The following is a 26,163-nucleotide window of genomic DNA, read 5'->3' as shown; positions in this document are numbered from 1 at the left end:
CTGCTTTGCTGCTGAACACCTTGCCAGTAACACTTGTCAACTCTGTGAGTACCACAGAAAACTCAGGTTTCCCTAGAATTCTAAAAATTTAATACCTCACTGCTATGGAAACAGGTACATCTGTTCCCTTATTCCCTCCCTACTTCCCAACCCCACACCAGCTCTGGTCCTCAGGCAAGCAACCAAGCCTGTAAAGTATTTGGAGTTTTGGCGCTTGCTTTGTTTTCCCTGGCAGCTGGATGAGCTGAACTTGTTCACAAACAGGACAAGTGAATCACCAGGGCTGAAGGCAGGTGAGCAGCAGTGAACGGTTACACCAGCCCAGACACCCCAAATACAGGCTCCTGCTTCACAAACAGTAGTACAACAAAGCTGATTTCACCTGCTTCAAAGCTCCTGGACCACAGGGTCAGAAACAAGCTGTTGGAACAGCCAAAATCCACTCAGCAGTGACCAAATCCCACCCTCTAAAAATGAACATCTAAAATAGGCCAAATTACGCCTGGTGAGGATTACTGTGCCATGGATATGGTGAGGAATGGGATCATTCGGGGGACCTGAGGGATTGCAGCACTCCACCTTGGATAGGGCTGCTGCTGTAGGTGACAGGTTTTGTACACTTTGCAGTTAAGTTTGGGTTTTATCTAACAATCAATTTTTAGTCCTGCTTTTTTTGCATTCTGTTTAAAAACAATAACAATTCTTATGTAAGAGGCCCTTCTGACACAGACAACATTCAGTGAGCTGGAAAAACACAAATATCCCCCAAATCCTTTAACACACCCTCCGGTGTTGATACACACACCCCAAAAAACACTTATGAGCTATCTCAACCTTTGAAATGGCAGGTTTTGTAATTTTTGTTGTGATTTTCAGTGGAATCTCAGCAGCAGGATTTGCCATTGCTGTTAAGGGAGTAAGTCTGTGCAAGCACCCCCCTTACTGAACTCCTAACTGGGGTTAGTTCAGTGTATGTCTCAAGTCTTATATAAAAGAGGGACACAGTCACACACTGAAAGGAAGAAGAATCCATGGAACAGCTTGTGGAGGAAAAGGGAATGAGGCTGGTGTGAAATGCAGCAATCCATGTACTGGGATGTGATTTCATGCCACTTGCACAAGGCACAGTGCTGCCAGAAAGGGAAACGGTCCCTTCTCCCTCACCCTCTTCCCCCTTAACGCTTCCCCTATCCCTTTAACACCTGGAATTAATTCATGGGGAGTCCCCAGGTACCAAAGCTGTCTCTCAGGCATAAACTTAAAGAGTTTTGGCAGCAAATAAACACTCTCCTCATCTGCTTTGAAAAATGAGTTTGTTTTTCACAAACAGGCTTACCCTGACTGGAGAGGCTGAAGGTCACCAGGATGGAAACAGACATTAGCTCTGCCTTAAAAAAAACTTTAATTAATTTTTTTTGATGTCATGGGTAAGACAGAAAATAATCCCAACTGTGGTAAGGATTAAAGAAAAACAGATCCATATTGAAGGAAGGCTTCCAGAACAATGGCTGAGGCAGCAGGAGAAAAATCGAAGGATTTGCCACTGATCACCTGCTGTAACTGTCTCAAAAAACATCTCTGAACAGAACATTTATTTGTGAGAAGCCCAACAATGATAGAGACACACAGGCTTCAGGGAAAAAGAAAACCCCAACAATTAATATTTTTGGCTCAGTGTGCTGGTCATGCTTTCCATAAAATTTGGTTTTTTAAAACTTAAACCATCAGAAGATGATGATGAAGAAACAAGTCTGTTAGGAATTTCCCAGAACAGAATTAAATTCACCAATGGGGTTCCAAAAATGAACAAAACTCAAACATTTGCTGACTTTGGTGACTAGCACACACCCTTCAGCACTGCAGCTGGCACTTGGCTCTATTTCAAATACAGACAGTGCAAAAGTAGCTCTGAAGAAGCAAAGAAAAGCCGAAATATGGCTTCATAAAACAACAGATGAAACAATTAGCAGGAAAACTTCCTCTGCATAGTAGGATCTGGCTGCCTCTGGACCAGCCTCAACCTCCTACAGGCCTCAGCACCTCCACGTCTAAATTATAAAATTTTTTGAGTTATTTTAGTTTTAAACCCAACAGGAGCAGTATTTGGTAGTGCCTCTAAAAAGGGAGGGGAACAGTTACAGCCAGGCAGGGCAGTTATGTGAACCTCTAATTACAGTTATGTCATTACTGACAACTCCAGTTGTCAGTTGCTTTTTTCCTTTTAACTTTCTCCATCATAACTGACTTCTGGACTATTGCTGTAATCACACTCAAACCAGTTTGAGTATGAAAATTAAACAGCATTAAATACAGTAACACAGTTGTACAAGAGTAAAGTTGCAGAACATTAACAATAAGAAAACAAAAGTCTCTTGTTCTTGTTCTTAACAACAGGGAAAATGGGATCTGCAGGAGGGATCTCTCTGAATGGAGGTGAATGGGAGCCCACAGCCTTGGCATCCATGAAAGACCCTTGGCTTTGGCAGTGGAGAATGACCAGTTTCTTTCCTCTTTGTCCGAGGGAGGGGTTAGCATACGAGAGGCAAAGAGTGGCTGGCTGGTTACACTCGTGTTAATGGGTGTGCGAACAATGCAATTCCAGAAACAGCCTAAATTCCAGCAACATGCTTCAATTTACAGAACAGTGGTTGTGCTGAGGGAAGCTTCAACCTTGCAGCTGAAAGCCAGCTGGGAATACAGACTCATTTTTCACTTGTTTCCTCCACAGAATGTGCATCTTTTCCATTAAAGGCTTCAGATTCTCATTTTATGATCTGACCATCAGTTATCCTTGTTTTTCAACACTACCAGTATTCACACTCCAAACCATGTAAATGCAAGCTAGAAAATAAGAAATGCTCCGAGTCCTGCAAGAAGCGCTGCAAGTGCTAGAAAACAATATTCAAGAAAAGCACAATTAAAAAATATTACATTCTGGGGGTGTATGTTACTAAAACTTCTCAGAACTCAGAGCACCGCTGCCCAAAGTGGTTCCACTCCAAAGCAACAACTCAGAACTGCTTAGGGAAGCTTTGCCTAACACAGGAGAACATCACCACATTCCCACTCCAGTTACCATTCCCACTCCACCACATGTCCATGGCTCTGCTGATCTACTCTGCGACAGGGCTTTTAAACATCTGCAGGATTGTCTTTTGCTTGTTCTTAGGCAGTGAACAAATATCATTTGTGTCACTGGTATTAACCACACAATTCAAAACCTTTCCTTCCTTGACGCTGGGGGATTTCACCCGGACCCTGGCAGGGGATTGCCAGTTTTCATTGCAGGAACCTTTCCGAGTCTTGTGGTGATTGGTTTCAGCCTGTGTTTTTGATCCCTTTGAGTCTTTTGCCACCTTGGAACTTCCTTTTCTGGCAGGAGAGTCTTTCACAGACAGAGGTGGCTTGGTGCGAAGAAGATACTCATCTGGAGAGCCCTTCTGTCGGTTAAGTGTCCTTTCCTCCTTGTTGAGCTCCTTCTGTAGCTGCAGAGCCAGAAGCCTGTCCTGCTCCTCCTGCCTGCGCCTTTCATAGAACTGCTGCTCAAAGGCTCTTTGTGTTTGCAAGTTAAAATCACTCATCTGCTCTCCTTGGTCTTCTACACTTTCTGAAAAGGTTCTTCTCCTCTTATCAAGAATGCCCAAGTCAATCGTGACATCAGCTGGGGCCTCCAGTAACTTCCTTTTGGGAACCTCCTTAGAGTTTTGTGGCCTCTCTGGTGTCTCTACATCTGGGTGTCCAGCCTCTTTCCCCAGATCATGCAATGCAGTCTGGCTGTCAGACATCACACAATTCATCCCTAACTCAACAGAGGTACAAGTTTCATCAGACTTTTCAAGGTTTATCCTTTGGACATGTGTTAAATTGCCACTGTCTGACTCAATTCCATCATCTTCTTTGGATGTAGAAAGAACTGTTCTAGCCCCTTCCCCTTCTATGGTCCCATGAAGTGCATCTGGAACTCCATCTTCTAAACTACTTGGTCCTGGTGTTTTTTCCTGCTTGACAGTGGCCGTTTCACCTGAAGCTGAGGCACTGAAATAGTTCATGCATGATTCCAAAAATGAATCCTTAGCACCGGAATCTTTATTTACACTGGTCAGCTGTGGAGACAGGGTTGGCATTTCCTCTTGCTCATCCTGCAGCACAGCAGAACTGCTGCCTTCATTGCTGGTGGTCTCCTGAAGGAAAGGGAGACACCACTAATAAAGTAAATTTATCAAAAGCCCATGGGTGTGAATAAATACCAAATTCACTTCTCATGGCTGCATTGCCCCTGAGTGCTCTGGGATAGCAACTCAGATACTTCTCTTTTTAAAAAATACTTAACTGTTTAATAATAATGAAAATACTTAAAATAACTGCAGCAGGCCAGCTAAAGGACTGAAACCACAACTGCAGCATTTTCCTCTTATCAGTGACTCAGACCAGCTGTGCAGGCCTGCTCATCATCTTCAGAGGCATCACAGGAATGATGAGACAGACAGCCACAGAATGATGTAAATCAGGGTACATCCTCTTCCAGTAGGCTGCAGAACTGGGAAGCTTAATAAGGGCAGTATAACCTGCCCAGTGCTGATGTGCAAGGGGAATAGAGCACTGGAATCCTACAGGCAAGGGGAAAATATCCCAATAATGACTAACTTTGAGATTTATAACAGAATGATTCCAGTTACCGCAGAGACAGAGTTGCTCCTGCCTCCTCCTGTGGTACTAGAGAACGATGCTGATCCCAACATACCATAATTCTTTGGAGACAGATACCTTAAAAGGAAAAAAAATGATACCCCTTTAAACATTTTGTCCCTGAACTATCAGTCCTTTGCATTACTCAAGATCTTCAGGTTCATTCTGACAAACAAAAAACAACAACAAGGGCAAGTGTTTCCCTTCTCCTCTTTTGAGGAAACATTTTAACCTTCAACACTTCACATTTGTCCCCAGTTATCTAGGGAAGATGGCCTACAGCATTCCAAAGAAGCAAATGGAGCAGAGGGACACTGAAACAGGCCAATAATTAAAGAAGAAACACTTGGCTGAATGCCTTACTTCTGAATGTCTCCAGAGTTGCTTGGTTTGTTCTTTGCCTTGCCCGAGTTCAGTGGGGATGTCTGAAGGGAGAGGCTGTGTGCTGGTGACGGGCTGCCGAGCACGTGTCCCTCAGAATCCTCATTCTTCCATGACAAGTGAAAACAGCATTAGATAAAACAAAACACAACACAAACTGCAGAAACCTCAGGGAACTACTTTGGTTTTGCTGCAGAATTAGTTACTTTTGTCCAAAGAATTCTAGAACTGTAATGGATGGTTATGGAAAAACACATGTTCCCTGTTCCATACACCTTCCTGGATCTAGCAGTGAGGGACAGGAGGCTTTGCTCAAATAAGTACACAGGTTTCATCACTAGGCAGCAAAAATTCAACTAACCAAAACAAATTAATCAAACAAAAAAACCTCCAAAAGGTAAGGTACATATTTCCTGTACTTCCTTTCTTCCAGTACAGGTTACAGATACTCATTTCTTCCAAAGAAGCATTTTTAAAATTATGAGGAAAAGGAAGCATACAGCAGAAAATCAATGTTTTAAAATGTTTCACAATGAAAACATGCAGTACACATGCTGGATTTCAAGTGTGTATTACACAGGCTTCACCCTCCCACTGGTTTTTCAGAAATTAATGGTCAATCAAGGCTTTAAAGTACTTGGGGGGTGATGACAGCTTCCAACTACAACTAAAATAAATTTACATTATTCCAAATTTTAACATTTGCTCTTAGAAATCCAAGTTGCTTGCACTATACTGACATTTGCTGCTGTCCCCCTCGATGCTAACTCACCAGACTGTTACTGAGCTGCCAGGCCAGCTCTTCATCTTGCTTCAGCTGCTTTTCCATCTCCTTCCGTCTCTCTTCTGCCAACCTGTGCTCCTCCTCCTCCTCTGCCAGCAGCCGCTGGATGTACTCCTCACTCGCCTTGTTCTCCTCCTGTTCGTGTGCTCGCCTTTCTGCCTCCACCTAAACCAGATGTTTTAAAAAATCCACCTGGTTACTACTGCAGGACCACACTTTACACCAGAACCTCTCAGCTGACACTCCTTAAACGTGAACCATTCGCTGTTCACAAAAATACAGCAATATTTCATTGCACGAGTCTCAAAGGTGTAAGAATCACATGGATATTGTGTGTACAGCCTTGGGTTTGACCACAGTGACAAACCTTTTGGTTTCTGTAAGATTATACCATTAACCTTGCTCAGCTGCAAGGCTAAACTCCATTACTGTAAGTAACAAAAACTAAGATCTCCAAATACACGGATCTACAGAGAAACCGGGATTAGAATTCTTTCTAAGGCTGAATGCCAGCTATTCCACAGCATTTGCTCAACCTGCTTTCATCATTATATATCCCAAAGACAGCACATCTCCCTTCTAGAAGTCTTGAAACACACAAAACCCAAAGCAGCAGGCCAAGAATTTTAAATCTGCCTTCCTTACAGCAGACATGTGCTGAGAGATCAGTTACCAGCAACTCCACGAGGACAGCAAAGTAATTCAAGAATAAAGCTTTTTTTGGAAATTCCCCCCAGTCCTCTGCTTCATGTGCTCCTGTCACCACCAGCAAGGGGCTCTCAGGGAAAGGTGCATTCTCATATATTTGCCAACTCTAAATCTTAATACTACTATGTCTGAATTGGAAGAAGGATCCTTAAATAGGCAAAATTGGGAATTCTTTAAAATCTTTTCTGATTTTCAAATGAGCACAGGTAACAGAGTGAACAAAGAAAGAAAATCCTGTATGTTCATTACTGAAGGTTATCTAATTGCAGCCTCTTACTTGGAGGGAAATCAAGGCAGCAAATATAAACCCAAAGCCCAAACAGTTCCAAATTTCTACATTTGCTACTTTCATGTACATTGACCGAAAGGTGAGGTAGGAGGTTATAGATCAAGAAAACTTGAGAAATGTTACCTCATGTCAAATACAAAGAAATCCCTCCCATCAATTTAATTCATGATTCAGGAGTGACCAGTAGGTTCTTGCAGCTGCAGTGCCCTTTTAAGTATCTTTATTATTAAATAACATTACAGCTGTTTGTGGGAACAATTCAAAAAACTGGATACTAAGCATTTATGCTTTTTAAATGTATTTTTAGACTTACCTTACTAATCTCTGCTTCATATTCCTGCCTCAGCTCCCCAGGCTTGCTCAGCTGGTGCTGTGGCTTGGGGACACAGACTAAGCAAGAGGAAGGAGAAGAAAAAAACAAAGTCAACAAACACAAAGTCATAACAGTCAACCACAAAGGATTTTAACAACAACAAAGGATTTTAACTCCATACCCTGGAAATGATTTGACTTAAATCAAGCGCCGTGATTAAAAAAAGGAAAGAATAAAGCAAAAAATACCAAGGAACAAAGTTTACACAGCAGAAAAGCACGGTGTTACAGTGGCAGGAACAGGCGGTGTTTTCCAAGCACTGTATATAAAGCAAATACAATGGAACAAGCTGCCCAGAGAAGCTGTGGCTGCCTCATCCCTGGAAGCATCCAAAGCCAGGCCGGATGGAGCTTGGAGCATCCTGGTCCAGTGGAAGGTGTCCCTGCCCATGGAGGTGGAATGGGATGATCTTTAAGGTCCCAAACCATTCCCTCATTCATTCTCTGTTGGTACATTGACCATAACTTGTGTCTTTCACTCTTTTTTATTAAAAACCTCAGCACACTGCAAGTGAAACAAATTGCCCTACAGCCAACCTATCAAAAACCTCCCCCAAGGGAGCTTGCAACGTAATAAACCCCAAAATCCTTCTTCAAAAAGTTAATCAGATTTCACTTCCTTCTCTCTGACACCACAATTTTCAGCTCAGAGATTCCTGCGTTGACTGAACCCCTGGAATTTCAACCAAACTAATTAACACCTAAGAATCTTTTAATCACTTCATCTACTTGACAGCAATAAAGAAACACACCCACAGACTCAAACACTCTGCTTGCACACGCTACAGCTGCAAATGAGCAATGAACAAGGCTAGACAGCCACACACGAATACCTTGCACCAAAGGCATAAACAAATACTCACTGAAATGACCAGACAATGTAATTTCCATCCTCTGTACTACAAATGAAAAAGGCATTGCCCACCTCTTCCCTGCCCCTTTTGCAGGAGAGCTCTGTCTCACAGCTGCCTACCCACAGCTCCGTATTTCCCAACATCTGAAGTCCACCCACAGTAATTACCATGGCAAAGCAGAGACATCCCAGGACAAGAGACATTTCACTTACTCTCCTCATCCAAATCCTGCCCATTAATCCTCCGCTCGCACGCCTCCGGGTAATTCTTCTGAATCTTCTCCCAGAGCTCCCAGTTGATAAGAGTATTTCTGCGGGTATTGTACCGTGCCCAGGAAGAGACTCGACGCCTACAAAAGGGGCAACAAAGACTGGCCTTTTCCACTGTCATCTGGAAGCAGGAATTACAGAGGGTATGGCTGCATGGCAGCGTGACAGGCTCCACAAAGATCTCCATGCAAATCTGGCAGAGGCAGTCGGACAAGGAAAGCGGGGCCTTGGATTTCGTCGACATATTGACTTGAGCTAGACGAACAGCACTAGGACAACATCAGGGCCTGAAAGCAAAAACAAACATTTATGTTCCTTATGCGAAGTAAAAAAAAAAAGGAAAATACAAAATGTTTTACAGCTACTTTAAGAAAACATTCGTGGATTTAGAAGCCTGCTTAAGTGGTTGCTTTTGCTCAGGACCTGAGAGATTCCTGAGGAAGAAGCAGATCTTTACAGAAGTCATGGAAAAACTACCAGGTTTTCCTACTGTAACAGGTGCTTTGGGGATAGCAAGGAGGTGGTAAGGAGAGGGGGGGAAAAGAAGGTGAGAGTTCTTCCAGCCACTTCTGTTACTCCCCTCTCCTCCCACCACTCCCTATCTATGATATGCTGGATACGTTATTCCAGTTACTTTAACCTTCCATTCACTCATTTTTTCAGTATATCCACATCCTTTGAGAGCTGCTTTTGGCACAAGCTTGCTTCCAGCACATTCTGAATGTGAAATACATCAGAGAAGAGCAGCTTCTTTCTCATTCATTCGCTCGCTTAAGCTAGGACTATAAAGCTAAAATACCTTTTTTTCTTAAGATAAATTAAGAATTAAGACTCCAGCACCTTCCTCTATGACTTGAAACTGTGGGGGTCATCTGTCTCCTCACACGGTTTTTCCACTTGACCCAGCAATACTGTGGGAGAGAAAACAAAAGACACACATAACAAAAGAGGAAACCCACTGATTTTTAAGTTACAAGCTTCTTAAACAGGCAGCTTCAGAGACAGGAGGCCCTTGAAAGAAAAGCTGCCATTCCTCACAGAGAACTCGCCATGGAGACAAATACACGTTAAGGCGGGTTTTATTATTTCCGCTATTTTTATTGACAAAAAAATAACCCCCAGGACGTCGGCGCCCAGCGAAAAGGGACCCCTCGTGCCCCCCCGTCACCCCCAGCCCCTGAGCGGGTCCCAGCGAGGACTCGGCACCCACTTTTTTTTTGCCGCCTCCTCCCCGCAATGGCGGCCCCGCCCCGCCCCTCACTGAGGGGCCGTTCCCGCCGCCCGGCTGAGGGCTCCGCCTCCTCCTCCTTTTTCTCCTCCTTCTCCTCTTCTCCTTCCTCCTCCTCCTCCTTCTTCTCCTCCCCTTCTTCTATCTCCTCCTTCTCCTCTTCCACCTGGTCCGCCGAGGCTGCTGGGAGACAGAGGCCGCGGGCCCTCAGGGGGAAGGGAGGCTCGCCTGTTGTGATAGGACGAGCGGGAACGGCTTCCCACTGTCAGAGGGCAGGGTTAGGTGGGATGTTAGGAACAAATCCTTCCCTGTGAGGGTGGTGAGGCGCTGGCACAGGCTGCCCTGAGGAGCCGTGGCTGCCCCGTCCCCGGTAGTGCCCCAGGCCGGGCTTGGAGCCGGGGTTTGGTCGCTGGCTTTGCTCCCTGGCCGTGCTCACCTGGCCGCAGGAGCCCAGGGCATGTCCCGCCTCAGGTCCTCCTCCAGCATCTCCGCCTGCAGGTCAAACTCCTGCGCCAGGGTCTGCAGGCTGGAGTCCAGCTGTGCGAACCGAGCCTCCACGGACAGCAGCCTGCTTTCTACTCTGGGCGGTGGAAAAGAAGAGTAAGGGAATTTCGGAAGGATCTGGGGCTCTCTGCCGTGACGTTGCAGTGTGAACAGCTCCAGACCCCGTTCTGAGGGTCCTCCCAAGCTTTGTGAGAACAAACACCACTAAAAGTCAAGGGGTTTTGTCACATCCCACGTTTTTTGGCCCTTTTCTGGTGCAGAGATCTTACAAACTCCAAACACAGCTGCAAAGCCAGCATGTAGATATATCTGCAGCTCTCAGCTGTGCATTATTAGCGTCACAGTTTTTTCTCTAACACATTTTGAGGTGATCTATGCTTTTATTTGTAATGTTATGGTCTTTCGAACCATTTTCATTTAACACTGAGCAGAACTTCTCGTTACTCCTCTGGTCAAAAATTGGGCAAATAATGAACAAGCCACCGGCAGTGTTTTTCTCTCCCAGCAGTTCATCCTGCTCTGGTTTTTCCCTTTAATAGGAGTGTCCTTCCATGGAACAACTTTGATAAAAACTGCTTCATAGCTTGTATTTATTAACTGCTTTTTCATTATTTGGTACCTGTTGTATTTTTCCTTGTTTAAAATTGTAAATTATAAGGATGAGGTTTTGAGTTTTAAGCTACTCCTCTTCTGCTGAAGAAAACTGCCTGGTTTAAAAGAACTTGCTGTGTTGAGGCAAGATACAAGGGAATGCAAGTATGTATGTTTTTACCCATCTCTCTCTTTCCTGGAGATACAGGGTGTTCTGGGCTTCTCTCACTTTGGGTGGTTTTTGTAAAGACAGTTTTCTCCACGTTTTCCTCAGTTATCTGATTGACATCAAGGCGTGTTCTTGACAATCCTGAGGATCTCAAAGCTAATATAAATAATTCAAAGTTCCTTCCTAAATACTGAACAACTATCTCAGCACTATGTACTCAGTAGCGATTTACTAGCAGAACATCACCTACTCCTTACAGAATTTTTGGTGATTTTTCTTTTTATTTTACTGGCAGAACTGCAGGCTGTATCAGCTAACAATAACTACACCATCAGCAAATAGTATTACAGAGAAGACCCTGTATATTTTTCTTCTCTTTTTTCATCCCTAGTTCGCTCCACTGCTTCTGTTATTATTATTATTATTATTATTGTTGTTGTTGTATTGTTTTAATGTTCAGGGAATTGAGTTCTGAATTGTGACCTACCTGTGTTAAACACTCCGTTCATGTCTTTGCCTTGTTTGTTGTGGCCCTATTATGTGTATATCTTTGACTAAACTTTTTCTAAGGATAAAATACACAGCAGCTTTCAGGTGGTGTCATTAAAAAATAAAAAGCCCAAACAAAACAAAACTCTTCAAACATTTTTCCGTTCTTTGACACATATCCCACAGTATTTTAAAGCCTGATGTTATAAGAGACAGACCAAAAATGCCATTTTTTCCTGTCAGCAGCTCCTCCCTCTCCCTGCCTGCCTCTACTCCTCCTTCCCCCTTCTCCAAACCAAACCCTACTTTGCATTCTGTCTGCAGCTGACCTGAATGAGGAGAAAATAAAAAGACATCAACAGCGGCATATTTTACTAAGCATCCCCGACCTTAATTCATTGTCTGACCGCTTTGTGCACATCCTTTGTCTAACGATTTTCTGTTGTTTCCTGAGGCTACGAGGCTTCCTCTGCAACCTGGTGAAAGCTCGTCTTACTGCGGTGGGACTCCTCTTGCTTCAGCAAGAATTTTGGGACTAAAATAGAACTTTAATTGGAAAATTAAGATGGTGTCATGTACAAATGTAGGGAGTTCCGACGAATTGGAAGGATTGATGTGTCATAATTGGATCGAATCTGTCAGCACAGGGAGAGCAAGTGCAGAAACTGAGGTGAGGTGAGTTGGGGTTTGCTGTTGAATGAGTTTCAGAGCTGGGCTGTCAGATAATGAGTGACCTTGCTGATGAATTGCTTCGTGGTTTGCAGCTTTTTATCATGGTAAATAAGCTTCCTCATGGCCCCGTTTCCAACTTCCTTCTCTACAAGTAAGAGTAAAGTTATCCAAGAGCCCATCACTAATGCTACTCTCAGTGCAGCAGTAGTTTCTCAGCAGCATTCAGTCCAACGCTTTGCTATTTGACCAGTTTTGTCTCTCAAGCATTTTTGTGATTGCCTGTCCATAAATTAATCTCCTGTATTTTTAAGCACCTGCAACAAACATTTCAGCATTTGCTAATTTTGGATCTAAAAATGTCTGTTCAGTTATACCACAGTAGATCCATAACTGATCTCCCACAGCTGTTACTGAGTTCTGATAGACTGAGTGCTGCTGCCTCTTCATCTAAGTTTGGAATGAAAAGGGGAAGAATGGATTAAACCTCCTGCTTTCATTTCCATCATGACCTCTGAACACTTTTTCTTTTAGTGTAAGTGAAGTTACCGCTAAGTCAGTGACCTCTAACTCTGACTAGCGTACACACAAACCACATCCCCATTCTTTACCAGCAAGCTTCTAAAACTCCCCTCTTGTTAGCACACAGAACTTACTTGGAAGCCATGCAGTAGAAGCTCCAGCATTCCCACTTCTCTGGAAGTGTGGTTCTATGTGAAACCTTATTTCTGCTATTCAGGCATTTACGGAAAATGACATTTTAGAGCTGTCACGTGGGTTTTGTTTTCCGGACCAGTGCAGCACCCCACACTTCTCCAAACTCTCCCCATTCACTCACTCCATGGTACGTTAGACACACACTTCTTCAAGCAGCTTCCCACTGAATTAATTTTCACTTTTTTTCTTTCAGGAGTGGTTCCATTATTTCTCCCTCTGGTCACGTCTCCAAAAGCTACTTTTGTGTTCACCACTGTGTGAATCAGAGTCATAAAGGCTGTAGGTGAACCAACAGTATCCACAGTATCTCGACAAGAGGAGCAGTTTCTTTCCAAGTCTGTCAGCTGTTGTCAACACATAATCATTCATCTCCTAAGCAGAAGTACTGCATCCCATCAGCTGTGATAGGGATTATTTTTACTGCAGGTAAACCACAGTAGTATGTACGCCACCTGATTTGACTTTAAAATGTCTTGACACCGTTTGCACAGTTTGCAGAGTTTGCCTGTAAAGGTAACTTATCATAGAGTCCCAGAATGGTTGGGGTTGGAAGGGACATTTAAGTCCACCTCATTCCACCCCCTGTCATGGGTAGGGACACCTTCCACTGTCCCAGGGTGCTCCAAGCCCTGTCCAACCTGGCCTTGGACACTGCCAGGGATCCAGGGGCAGCCACAGCTTCTCTGGGCAGCCTGTGCCAGGGCCTCACCACCCTCACAGTAACATGAAAATCCAGATGTGAAAATCCACAGAGTGGGGACAGTATCCTGCCTGTCTCTAACTGCTGAGAATTTCAGACCCTTTTTTGACTCTTTTTCCTGAACATCCATGCTCATATCTTTATATCTGCTCTGAGCCAGCATCACTGGTGCCTGCTGCTGCACAGCCGAGCACCAAGCAGTGCCAGCAGGGGCAGCTGAGGCCGGATTATTTTACAGGAAGTCTGTGAACCTGCCAAGTGCAGGCTTTGGAAATGGAGGGTGAATCAGCGTCACCCATGTCCTGATTCCCCAGTGATGATGATTTGCTTTCCTTAAACTTATAAGAAAGGTCCATTTTTAGTTTTCTTTTTGCTAATGATAACCACTTACTCCCTATCTTCGAACCCTCCAGACTGAGGCATGGTCTGAAAATCAGAAGTTCACCTCAAATCTCCAATTGGAACAGCAAGCCCGAATTTCACAGAATCACAGAATATGCCGAGTTGGAAGGGATCCACAAGGATCCAACTCCTGGCGCTGTGCAGACACCCCAGCAATCCCACCCTGTACCTGAGAGCATTGTCCAAATGCTTCTTGAGCTCTGACAGGTTTGGTGCTGTGACCACTGTCCTGTTCAGTGCCCAGCCACCCTCTGGGGGAAGAACCTTTTTCTAATACCCAATCTAAACCTCCCCTGGCACAACTTCAGGCCATTCCCTCGGGTCCTGTCACTGGGCACCACAGAGATCAGTGTCTGCCTCTCCTCCCTCCCTCATGAGAAAGTCGTAAACCGCAATGAGGTCTCCCCTCAGTCTCCTCCAGGCTGAACAGACCAAGTGCCCTCATTGCCTGGTGACACTTCATGCAGCTGCAGGCTATGGGTGATGGAGCAACTGCCCAAATCCTACAGCAAACAGCCAGGATGGCAGCCATGGAATGAACACCACCATGGAGCTGACGGCTCTGTCCCTCTTTCCTCCCCAGTGAGTGAAGGAGAGATTAACCCTACTCATGAACTGCTCCCTCCCTGTATACACACAATGTCTATTTAAACCCTGTTGCCCACGAAGTTTCCAGGGAAGCACAGGTTTGCCGTGCTCAGGGATTGTCTGGTGTGGTGTCCCATGCCCCAGCCCTCCGCGCCCTCCCCGTCCCTTCGCGCGGTGTGAGCCCAGCCCCGGCAGGACCTGTTCAGTGTCTCATTCAGGGAGCGCAGGGAGATGCTGGCTTTCGCCATCCTCCTGGAGAACACCAACAGAAGAAATAAAAGCTGGAGTGGGGCTTGCTCCTGTCTCCTGAAGCCGGCAGCAACAGCAGGGACAGGGGATCCGAGTCCTGCAGGAGGTTGTTTGTTCCGAGGCTTTTTATAGCCTGTGTATCCAAATATAGGTCATGGATGCACCAACACGCGTTCATGGACATATCACACACTGAACCACACAGTCTGACCCGACCCCTTCCTCTGCCCCACTGGTCCTGTCTCTTCATAAATAAATTAATTCACAGGTAGCACAAAAGGGAATAACTACACTTTCCTGTTTTTTTTTTTTTTTTTGCTGTGTTTTGGCTTCAATTTGCTGTTGCGCCCACCAGATCATGTCTTGGGCCAAAGTCTCCTGCTGGGAAAGGCTGTACAAGCAGATTGCCTTTGGTTTTTTTAATTAAAAAGGTACGAAGGTAATATCTGATTTGGATGAGAATGAGTTGTGTTTGGTTGCAGGGAGCTGCTTTGAGCAAAACCAAGACAGTTGGAATCTCTTCCACAAACGGTGGAGAGAGGCAGCACAACCAGATAATGATTTTCCAGAGCTGGGTATGTAAAAAAAAGAGCTGTAAATTTTTCCATAATAATATGGGTCTGGTAACAGTCCATCTGGTGAAACACAGCAGCACATACCCCCTGTCAGTGCAGCAAGTCCTCAGCCAGCACCAGGAATTCAGTTCTGTGACAGGATAAGGACAGCCTGGGAAAAATCTCTTTTTTTTTTTAAATTATTTGCCCACTTTATGGGAAATCCAGCATGAACTGAACATGCATTGCCACTTAGGTCTTCCTACCTTCAGTCTGCAAGTGAAGGGAAGCTTCTAGCAAGCCAAGTTCTGCTCACTGTGTTTCATAGCTTTGGGAAGACAGGAAGTATATTTGGGTAAGGAGAAGCTGTGCCTTCAGCCCTTCGTATTCCCCCTGTGATAGGGGTACATTGCACTTTTTGACACAGTTTTGTGTGAGTTTGGCACTATTAGAGCGAGTCTAAGGACAACGGAGCAGCGAGAGAGAAAGCATTTATTAAGACACGTGTAATAGTTCTTTTTCCCTGGGATACACAACTGACAACTGACCCAGCAAACAGGTGTAACAGTTCCCCTGCTCCTTCCTTGGCTGCAGTGAAAAAATACAGTTGGCAACCACAGGGAAACTCATTTGATTACTTGTTAATTGATGCATCTCTAGTCTATGCAGCTGCTGACAGAGTGATGAAAACCAGATTCTGCTATGACCAGTTTAAGCCAGCTGGGACACAGCTTCATGGGAAAAGCCACAGTGAGTACTGCAACAGCCCAAACCACATAGAGCTGGGCCAGTGACAGCCCTGCTACTGTTCAGCAGCCTCACTTAGCATTGTGGGTGTCTCCTTAGCACTAATTTCCTCCTCCACCCTTAATTATGTCCGCTTAGTCATGAACTAATGTTACCCCTAAATAGAGAGACCCGTTTCACTTAAATTCAAGCAGCAAACTGCCAACCCTGCAAGAGACAGTGGCTGTGAACACGACAGCCAGAAAGAACCAGCACAAGGCCAGGGACATCACGAGTGCACAGCAAATCCCTTCCCCTTGCCAGGGACCCAGAGGGGTTCACTGTCCAGTTCACTGTCAGTGGATGCAACTGGCTCCAAGAAGTGGTTTTGTCCCTCAGACTTCTGTAAACACCTGGGTGCCTTAAGGTTCTGGCAATGGATAGGCTGATACAGAGCTGGTCTGGTCAGCAACCAACACTCTCCTGGAGCCTTTGATCTCTGCACACGAGAGCCAGTTCACCTTCTCTCCGTGCTCAATGGTGAGCTTTGGCACAACTCCAGGGTGTTCATTTGAGGCCACTTTGCTGAGCTTCCCATCTTTTCCGCTGGAAGCAGCTGCTTGGGCCTTCCTCCTGTGCAGAGACTTTGCTGGACTTTTCTGCTGCTTTCCGACGCTGCTGCTGACATCCCAGAGCAAGACTTTCCCATCGTTTCCTCCAGACAACAACCAGTATGCCTCTGGCATAAAGAGCACCTGTGAGACTCCCAAGCTGTGAGCCTGGAAGTCCAGCTCACGTTCAAACCTGACACCAGTGACTCGGAATATTCTGACTTTACCGTCTTGAGCTCCGCAGCCGAAGATGTTGCCGCAGGAGGCGACGGACAGGGAATGTGCGAGCGGCGGGTTGAAGAGCTGCCCGGCTGACTGCGGGCTCTCTTCCTCCATGTCACACTCCTGCAGGTTTGTGGTCCACAAGGGGCGAGCTTTCTGCAGGTTCCACAGCATCACCTGGAAAAAAAACACAGGATGAATCAATAATTTCTGTGTTTTACATAAAATCAGACCTTTAGTACTAAAAATAGACAGCCACACTTCTTGCCCTAGCAGAGCAAAGGCTGTGCACGACTCCAAGAGGTGTAAGGTGTGTGGTGAGGTTAAACTTGCCCTAATAAATGTAGCAAATCTTTCTGGCCTGCTTTCCAAACCCCAACCACCATACTCCGCAGTCAATGACTCAGACCTTTAGACCACGAAAGGGATGCAAACACTGCTCTAAAAGCTTTTGCCTTCATCTCAGCAGTAATAATCATGATGTACTGCACATCAATTTTTTAGAAGGAGGGACACGGAAATGCTAGGAGTGAATAGAGATCATTATCATTCTGGATTTCTGTCTCTGCTACTTGGCCTAAAATAGTCACTTCCAAGAACGTGTCTGAAAAACGGGACAGCAAAAGTCAAACAGTAGTTGAGGCTGTTGTTTTTAAACAGGCATATTTGTATTTATTTTTATATCCAATGAGTACATCTGGTTTGTGCTATGGAGTAGGGCATGCCAGCCCACCTCCAAGCCCCTAGTGAAGAATCCTGTGTCTCTCGTACAGCAGTTCAAGCATTACAGATTTATACCAATTAAAAATAATTCTCTCAAGACTTTTGTTGGATCTGAATTGACAATGAGCATTCCCAAGGCAAACAGATCAAAAAGCACAAGTCAGTCTAATGCAACACTGGTGTACTGTTAACTTAACAAAGCTAAGCTTCAATTTGTTATTAATAAAAATATTCCTTCAGTAGCAATCACCAATAAGAAGTACAGGAGTCTTTAAATTTAGTTCACAAAAGAGCCTGGCACTGCATTTCTGGAATCCAAATCACAATAAGACATCTGAAATACATTTTCTGTCACTTTCCTGTTTCAGTGTCTGCTGTTGCTGCTGCACTAAAACTACTTCCACGACAACTGTGATTTACTGTAAATCAGAGGGGCTGGGTTATGCTTACAGAAAATACTCCTGTTTTCATCACAGACACAAGAGCCTGATGAATCCATCAACTGCTGACAAGTTTTCTGCAAACTAAGTATTTTCTGTCCTCATGGCATTTTCCCTGCTTCATCAGAACTCCTGAAAGAACTCCAGCAACCTAAATTTCAATTCTCCTCAGCCACGGCTTCCCAGAGGGCTTGACAAGCCCTGATGCTCGTAGAGCTCATCTCTTGTCCAAAGGCATGGTGCAGCACAGGGCTTCAGAGTTCTGCAGCTAAGCTCCCCTTAGGGAAATGATGTATCTTAAACGCAGCCTCAATGCAGAATGATGCTCTTTTCACTGTACAAAAATACACTAACGAAATCCCGTTTTGGGATACTGACTTTCACCTAAAAACCAACTTGCTGAGCTACAATAAATGAAACTAATACTAAAAAGTCACAAAAAATAATCATCTCACTTGTACTTAGCTGTACATAAATGTTTCCAATTCTGGTAAGTTCACAGCCACAAGCTTGTGTATCTGCATTTTAGGGACCAGAATTAAGCTAGCTGAGGCACTGAGTGTTTACTCCTCCCAGAAAGGCTCTATTATCATGGCTTTAACACAGAAAAATACAGTTTATACTAAATATCAGCGTGTATTTGCTCTAATGGGTGTGAGATGTACTTTGGTTTCAAGAACACAGGATGAAACTGCTCAACGCTGTCACACGAACCACAGAAACCTTCGAGAAGTGACAGTTTTCAAATCAGGCTAAACCAGGAATGTGGTCAGACCTCAACCACGGGAAAGAAATTACTGAAAAATATCTGTTCTGGGTGGCCAGCTCTGGACTTAACTCCCAGCATGGTTCTTCTCAGAACACAAAAGACAAAGTTTCCTCTTGATGAGGATAGAGAAGTGTAAAAGGCAAAGAACATTTCATGCTTCCAAGATATCAACAGAACAAAGGATAAATTATACAAATCACTTGTCCTCACAGTGATACATTCCATTTGGAAAGATACTGCCCTACCTGCCTGCCTCGAGCACTGTGCCTTGTCCTCACCATCCTTTGCATCTCGTCTGCAGCCACAACTGATCCCTAGGGACAGCTGCTGGTTTTGCTCAGTCCAACAAAGAGCTAATATGGCACGAGTGAGCTCTGCAGCATATTCTGATTTCCCCCCACCCTGCTCACTTTTGAATTATAAATGTTAAGGAAGATAAAAACAGGGGCAGAAGCTGCTCAGTAGAACATGGCACCAACAGCCTCAACACTTAGTTTTCGGGCCAAAACTACTTCGGTATAGTGAAGGAGCTTTCCGGTGACTGCAGGCTGAGCACCTTCACACTCGGTGAAAGTCTGTGGGCACCTCACTACACAGGTGGGTAATTACCGTTTCACTTCATTAATAGCTATGCATATGTATGCAAATCACCTGCATGTCCAGTCCACAGGAAACCAGGCTTTGAGGCCGCTGAGGTCGGAAGGCAACAGACGAGCAGATGTTGGAGTGCCTCAAGGACCGGCTGACTTTCTTGCTTTCCAAGTCCAAAACCTTTATCGCCCCCGAGTCATCTGCCGCGGCCAGGAAGCTGTCGGTGTCGTTCACTGAGAGGCAGTTGATCTCCTCCTCGTTCACGTGGAAGCGCTCCAGGGGCTCCTGGAGGGAGCGGACATCCAGCACGCTGATGGTTTCTCCGTGGGATGTGTACAGCGTGCTGGGGCGCCGGGCGGAGAACACCACCGAGGTCACGTCCTCCGCCTGCGGGAGCCGCAGCTGAGCCACCGGCGAGCCTCCCCCATCCCAGAGCGCCAGCTCGCCCCGCTCCGCGCCGGAGGCCACCAGCCCTTCTGCGCTCACGTTCAGGCACAGTACAGAGGAGGAATGTCCACCACTCCACTTGACTGCCATGCTTCAGGGACACCCCTGAAACGAACAAAAACAACTCCTGAACTGAGGTGGTTGTTGGTCTCATTACAGCAGAAACTTAGCAAGGAACAAGAGCATCCTGCAAACTACTTGAAACTCCAGTGTCCAGTTAAAACAGGCACCTCAGGACAGCTCAGTACCCAAGTGGAGCTTTCGCTCAAACAGCAAAGACACCAGGCACAACCACAGCGCTGGCCAGTCTTTTCCAACCTAAATGATACAGTGAGTCTCTTTTAAAGAAGAATTACTAATTTAAAACAGGTTGCAACACATTTAATTGGCTCTCAGAGCACACCCATGGCGCTCACCAAGCTTAACCTTCCCAGGCGTGACTGCCCACAGCTGCCTGCGTCACAGCACTGCTTAGGGAAGCACATCAGCAGAAAATTAAGTGAGGGGCGAAAAAAGGTAGCACAGAAGTGCTGGAGGGACTGGGACGCTGCAGGGCAAAGGAGAGAGGCACACGGGGTTTGTGTGACAGCCCTGCAGCCGCTTCGCTGTCCTAAGGTCCGTGAATTTATTTAACTATTAGGCAATAAACGGCTTGTTTCTGGTGTTTTTACCTTTCTTCTTTTTTTTTTTTTTTACCATGTTATGTTTTCCATGTGACTTTTGTAGACCCAGATCTAAAGAGCAGCCAGAGCCCATTCATTCCACCAGAGGAACTTCGGTCTTGGCGATTAAGTAACACTACAGAGAGGGCCGATACCTTCCCCGCAGCTCGCGTCGGGGCAAATTCGCGGCCTCTAATCTAAACATCTAATATCTAATTTAATTTAAAGCCATTAACGTCTTCATACGCTGTATCCCAAAAGAAATGAGATGTGCTGGATATCCAATAAGGCTCTTAGTGCTGGGAAGATTTCCAAATGCAATTTTTGGGGTGAAGGTAGGAAAAAAGTGTTGGCCAAACCTTCAATTCCTCGAGGTGTGTTTGCCAAAGGCAAAGAGTCCACGGGATCTGTGTGGATCCCACAGCAGTTTCCCAGACACGGAGCTGGGCTGTGACCACCACCAGCAGAAGAGGCCACACGGTGCCACCAGGAGTGTGATGACAAAGGCACCTCCCAGCTTGCACTGGCCATGTCACCGTGTTTTGTCTGCTGGTTTTACACTGGTTCCTGTCTCCTTTTCATCCTCCCTGGCTCAGAGCTGCCAGGACAGGCTGTCAGCACAGAAATGTGCTGCTGTTTCTTTTTACACATCCCTGCTTCTCAAGGATGGAGTGTGTGGGGAGAACAAATGATCTGTCCTTGCAGATTGGAAGGGAGGGAAGAAATAAACAGGATTTCAACGCAAGATTGGGCTTGAAAACAGCAAGCCTGGATTTTAAACCGTGATTGGGCTCAGAGGTGACTTTACAAGGAAAATGGGCAGTTTTGGTCCGCAGAACAACCAGGAAAAGAGAAAGCCAGGCAGGAGAAAGCTCTAAGAGAATAGCCAGGCCTTCTGCAAGGGTCGAGAGGAAGGATCCTCTTCCACAGGAGCTTGGCCATCAGCATAGCAGGCACTGGCTGTGCTTGGACTGTAAGCATGGAATCATCACAGAATCATGGAATGGTTTGGGTTGGAAGGGACCTTAAAGCTGCCATGGGCAGGGATACCTCCCACTAGACCAGGCTGCTCCAAGCCCCGTCCATCTCCCCCACCCACCTTCTCTCGCCCAGGTCCGTGCCTTCCACCACGCGTTCAGCACCAACGACTGCTCGAGGAACGTCTACATCAAGAAGAACGGCTTCACGCTGCACCGCAACCCCATCGCGCAGAGCACGGACGGGGCGCGCACCAAGATCGGCTTCAGCGAGGGCCGGCACGCCTGGGAGGTGTGGTGGGAGGGCCCGCTGGGCACCGTGGCCGTCATCGGCATCGCCACGAAGCGCGCGGCCATGCAGTGCCAGGGCTACGTGGCCCTGCTGGGCAGCGACGACCAGAGTTGGGGCTGGAACCTGGTGGACAATAACTTGCTGCATAACGGGGAGGTGAACGGCAGCTTCCCCCAGTGCAATAACGCGCCCAAATACCAGGTGAGGGGGCTTGGTGTGGGCTGGGCGCTGTGCCGGGGCTAGGGGGGGTGCTGGCTGTTCCTCGCTGTCCCGGCTGGCTGCTGAATTGCTCCTAAGTGACCCTCAAAGGTCTCTTTGCTTTCCCTGCAGAAGGCAAATGATTCCACCTTGTGAACCTTCTCCCCCTTCGTTTACTGCTTCTGCAGGCTACACCTGTCTGGTGTTCAGTGCACCTGACCCTGTGTTGTTTCCACACTTTAATCTCAAACCACTGAGTGTGAAACCTGTACTGTGGGTGTCTGCTTAGACATCGTGGTGCTTTTTGGAATAAAACCTGAAAAGACTGGTGTAGCTTTCTGAAGTAGCGACTTGCCCCACAGCAAGGTGAGTGTCTGAGGGCTTGTACCCCTTTGTTGTCTGGCAGGGTGAGCTGAAGTTAGTACTTAGGTGAGAGTCTTCCTGCAAAAGCCTGCAGCAGTGCTGATAGCTGCTGCTTTGCTCACTGGCTACCTTCCCGTGGGTGACATCCCGGATTTGGAATCTGATGTTCAGATAACTTCAGGGTATTAAAGAGCAGATGCCACCCTACCTTTTTGTCCTTATAGAAGTGCTTGTCTTGTTGTTCTGCCTGCTCACACAACTGCCTTTGCACTGCTGGATTTGCTCGTGTTACAACTTAAACTGGATCGTTGTAATTTCCATCTCATATTCAGAGAATGGGTTGGAAGGGACTTTAAAGATCATCCCGTCCTACCCCCTGTGCTGTGGCTTTGTACTGGCTTATGTTTCACTTGTGGGTGAAGATCTGTGTAGTAACTTGTATCTGATATTCCTAAATTTTGTGTGAAAGGTCAAATCAGTGATCCTTTGGAGTTTATTAAGACATGTGCAGTGATCTGCTCGTAGAAAATGTGCTTACAGGAAACACATGTGTGTGGTAGTGTTGGCTGGAAGAAATTCCCAGTGCTGGGGCTGGCTGGAGAAGAGTCAGGAGTTTGTGTGGCGCCTGCTGTGCTTGTGGCTGTCCTCTGAGACTTTCATTGATGTCTGAAATAATGTGTGCTAGATAAATGCAGGGAGCTCCGGGCCTGCCTGGATCCAAAACTCTTGCTGTGGTCAATGTTGGTTTCACTTGTGTATGTGTGTATATATATATTTTAGGGTTTTCATTTTACATTTTGTACTGAAATTTCTTTTTGCTTCCGTGAGGGAACACCTCTGTCAGCAACAGCACCTGCATATTAGTCTGTTCTGGGATTTTTTTGTAGGTGGCACTTGCCTTTCTTAACCAAATCCATTGTCTTTAAAAATGCTCCTCACAGAGCAGTTGCTGCTCAGCGACAGCAGCAGCTGAACACAGAGTTCAGGTAACTTGGAGACCATTGCAAAGATTCCAAAGCTCTGCAGTGTTTCCAAAGCACACAGCACGTAGTGCCTGCTCTCAGTAGTCTCAGAGGTTCCTATGGGAAGGGCCATGTTTATTATCATAAATAGGTGCTGGATACAGGTGGATACTCTGCTTCAGAGGTACTCAGGATCATGGTGGAATTGAGAAATTCCCATCCTAAGAGCAATCAATTGTGAGACACAGGACAGCCTTGCTTTAAAATTCTCTGCTACATTATACTTTGCATTATTTTTGCATCCATCTGAACATGCTGACTCTTTCTGTGTATTATTTTTACTCCCCCTCCTGTCTCTGTTTCCAGATAGGTGAAAGGATTCGAGTTATCCTGGACATGGAAGACAAAACATTAGCGTTTGAGAGGGGCTATGAGTTCTTGGGAGTTGCCTTCAGAGGACTGCCAAAAGTTTGCCTGTATCCAGCAGTGTCTGCTGTGTATGGTAACACAGAAGTGACTTTGGTCTACCTGGGAAAGCCTCTGGATGGATGACATGGATTGTTTCGTTGGCACGTCGAGATGTGGATGTTTGGGAGGAGAAATCTGCATGTTGGTTAGAGGGAAACGTGTATTAGAGGAAAAAAAACAACAAAAAAGTGTGTGTGTGTGTCCAAGAGCCATCGAGGGAACCACATGGAGTTTGGAAACAGAGGACCAGCCGTACTTCAGAAATTGTGTTACATTTCCTCTTTCTACCAGGCCAGAAAAATCCTCAGGGCTGCAGTTGGTTGAGTGGGAAGCTGACACATGCATGTTGCAACAGATTTTATTGCTAAAATGGCAGTGTGACCTCAAACATTTAAGAAAGGACTTGATACAAAAATGCTTGAGGAAATTACCCTGGGATTTGTACGTGGCGTGTTTTGTGAGAGACTCCCATTTCCAAACTGCTTGTTACTTCCTTCCCTCCTTGGGGCCAGCGTGGGGGCTGGAGCAGAGCAGGGCTGCTGGGGGTATTTACAGTTCCTGGTGTCCTGAGAGGCACGGGCTGTGCAACTGCCCTTCTCTGGTATAACCATACAACACGTGTGCAGCTATTTTTAAGTGTATTTTAAGGGTTGTATATAAAGAAAACGTCGAAAGAACAGCTAAAAGAAAGGGTTTGCTTTATTCTAACTGGGTACAGAATTTCTTAAAGGAAAAAATCCCCCCCTCCCTGGCACCAGAATGCACACCTGGGACAGGGGTACAGCCTTCATGTCAGTGCAGTTCTGTTGTAATGTGTTTTGGGATGCTCTTGTGGAGTGCGGTGCTACTTTGGGTTGTTTCCTGTGAAAGTTTCCATGGCTTCAGTGACAGGTTTGTTCTCTGTAGGAAACAGAAACGTTTTCCCCACGAGTTTCCTTTCACCAGAACTTGCGCTCCCGTGGGGGAAGGAAGGCTGAGCACAGCACTGAGCTTGCCTTCCTTTCCACGTCAAAAACACCACCTTTTCAAAGCATTCTTACACTTGCTCATCACTGTTGTGAGATGTCTCAAAATGATGTGGAAGGAGCATTGGCCTTCTGCAACCAGACCTTACCTTCAGCTTCAGTGGCTTTATAAGGCTTTAAGGCTTGCCTGAACCTTTCTTAACTGAATCAAATCCCCCAGTACCCCAGCATTCACCTGCCCAGGACTAGTAAAACTCTCACCAGCCCTTTGATGGGGATTCTGGATCACATTCAGTGTTTGTGCTCTTCACTGGTTTTCTCAAAGCCATGTACAGACCCCCCAGGCGTGTCCATGTGCTGGCATGGGCAGGCTGGGAAGCTGCCAGGTGTAGTGAGGAGGGAATTCCTGGTGAAACCACTTTCCTGTGAGGCTGGAAGGTCTGTAGGGACCCCCAGGGCAGGAAGGCTGTGAGCCCCACGGCTGGCTCGTGACTCTGGTTTTGTGCTGGTTGGTGTTTCCCAGAGCTGCCTGTGCTGTTTCAGAGCTGCTTTTTGGAGAGGGAGAAGGAAATATTTATACAACCTCTTTTTGCTTGGGTTTTTTGTTTTTGTTTTGTTTTGTGCTAGAGAATGTGAGTTGCTTGGTATCAGACACTGGCAATTCTCTGAGCATGGAAGAAAGAGGAATCCCTCTTGGGCTGTTGTTCATCCCCCTCCCTGTTCCTCAAGGAGGTGAGTGAGGCTTTGCCTTGGAGTGCTTTTGGCCGGGTAGATCACCAGGTTCTGCCCTGGAACTGTGTAAGTTGTTACCATTTAAAGGATTTAAAAGTATTTATTTGTTTTGTGTGTTCATTGCTGAAAGGCAATTCAAGGTCTGTTCCTCCTGCTGCATCAGACAGAATGTGCTGTGAGCAATGGAGGTGTTTTTGGTGGTGCTGAGAACAGCCAAATAAAGGATGTGGGACGGGCATCCAAGTACCTCCCGGACAAATCTGTTACAGGCATTGATTGTACTGGACTGTAAAGTGTGTCTGCAGAGCAGAACCATGGGACATAGAGTTGGGGATAAAGGAAACTGCCCAGTTTAGGAAAATGAATAGTCCCCAGGATGAATGTATTCTCAGTGCAGTCCTGAAAGACGCAACCTCTGCGATTGCCCATGATCCAGTTAGAGGCAAGGAAACCCTGAGAATTCCGAGGAGTTTTAATCACAAATTCAGATTGATTCCCATTCTTCAGACTGCATCTTACCCTCTAAATAATTTCCCTCTAAATCAGAAATGCTGAAAGTTGAGAACATTCCTTAAGGGTGGGTTTGGGTGGACTCACTTATGTAAGATTATAACTTATTCCTGGAGACCAATGCTGGCTGTACAAAATATTAAAATAAACTCTGCTATCATTCAGAAGGATCTGGTGGTGTGGATTGTTGGAATGGCACCTGCGGAATCCCCCAGATGGGAAGGAGGGAGCTGCAGTTTGGTGCACCAAGAGGACGGAGGCATTGGGCCTGTGTGATCTGCTGTGTGACTGCTGGGAAAGAG

General features: G+C 45.9%; 3 protein-coding genes and 1 long non-coding RNA gene across 5 annotated transcripts; 1 reads left to right on the top strand and 3 right to left on the bottom strand.

The window, feature by feature from the left end:
• Window positions 1-1,383: 1,383 nt before the first annotated feature.
• Window positions 1,384-9,265, bottom strand: RNF168 (ring finger protein 168). 2 transcript variants are annotated; one of them, XM_008629514.2, is made up of 7 exons: window positions 9,184-9,265; window positions 8,287-8,630; window positions 7,162-7,238; window positions 5,840-6,016; window positions 5,050-5,174; window positions 4,677-4,764; window positions 1,384-4,181 (listed from the first exon to the last, which is right to left on the bottom strand). In XM_008629514.2, the coding sequence occupies exons 2-7, from the start codon at window positions 8,585-8,587 to the stop codon at window positions 3,114-3,116; spliced, it is 1,836 nt and encodes a 611-aa protein (XP_008627736.1). In that variant the 5' UTR covers window positions 8,588-8,630; window positions 9,184-9,265; the 3' UTR covers window positions 1,384-3,113. The 2 variants fall into 2 exon arrangements, with proteins under 2 accessions (XP_008627736.1, XP_017584220.1); XM_017728731.1 differs by having other exon boundaries at window positions 9,143-9,259.
• A 303-nt stretch (window positions 9,266-9,568) lies between these two features.
• LOC108445326 lies at window positions 9,569-15,020 on the bottom strand. Its single transcript, XR_001860143.1, has 3 exons — window positions 14,599-15,020; window positions 10,008-10,151; window positions 9,569-9,754 (listed from the first exon to the last, which is right to left on the bottom strand). It is a non-coding gene; the product is annotated as an uncharacterized LOC108445326 (long non-coding RNA).
• Window positions 15,021-15,677: 657 nt separating this feature from the next.
• On the bottom strand, window positions 15,678-21,594 carry WDR53 (WD repeat domain 53). Its single transcript, XM_008629513.2, has 3 exons — window positions 21,494-21,594; window positions 19,346-19,837; window positions 15,678-16,939 (listed from the first exon to the last, which is right to left on the bottom strand). Exons 2-3 carry the CDS (start codon window positions 19,820-19,822, stop codon window positions 16,352-16,354), a joined length of 1,065 nt encoding a protein of 354 aa, XP_008627735.1. The 5' UTR covers window positions 19,823-19,837; window positions 21,494-21,594; the 3' UTR covers window positions 15,678-16,351.
• On the top strand, window positions 21,061-23,738 carry FBXO45 (F-box protein 45). The gene is made up of 3 exons (XM_017728720.1): window positions 21,061-21,069; window positions 21,508-21,864; window positions 23,553-23,738. The coding sequence occupies exons 1-3, from the start codon at window positions 21,061-21,063 to the stop codon at window positions 23,736-23,738; spliced, it is 552 nt and encodes a 183-aa protein (XP_017584209.1).
• The last annotated feature ends 2,425 nt before the right edge of the window (window positions 23,739-26,163 follow it).

This window comes from Corvus brachyrhynchos, unplaced genomic scaffold, assembly GCF_000691975.1.
Source record: "Corvus brachyrhynchos isolate BGI_N302 unplaced genomic scaffold, ASM69197v1 scaffold223, whole genome shotgun sequence".
Taxonomy (NCBI): Eukaryota; Metazoa; Chordata; class Aves; order Passeriformes; family Corvidae; genus Corvus; species Corvus brachyrhynchos.
The sequence above is the reverse complement of the archived record's forward strand: the minus strand, read 5'-3'. Positions and strand labels throughout refer to the sequence as shown.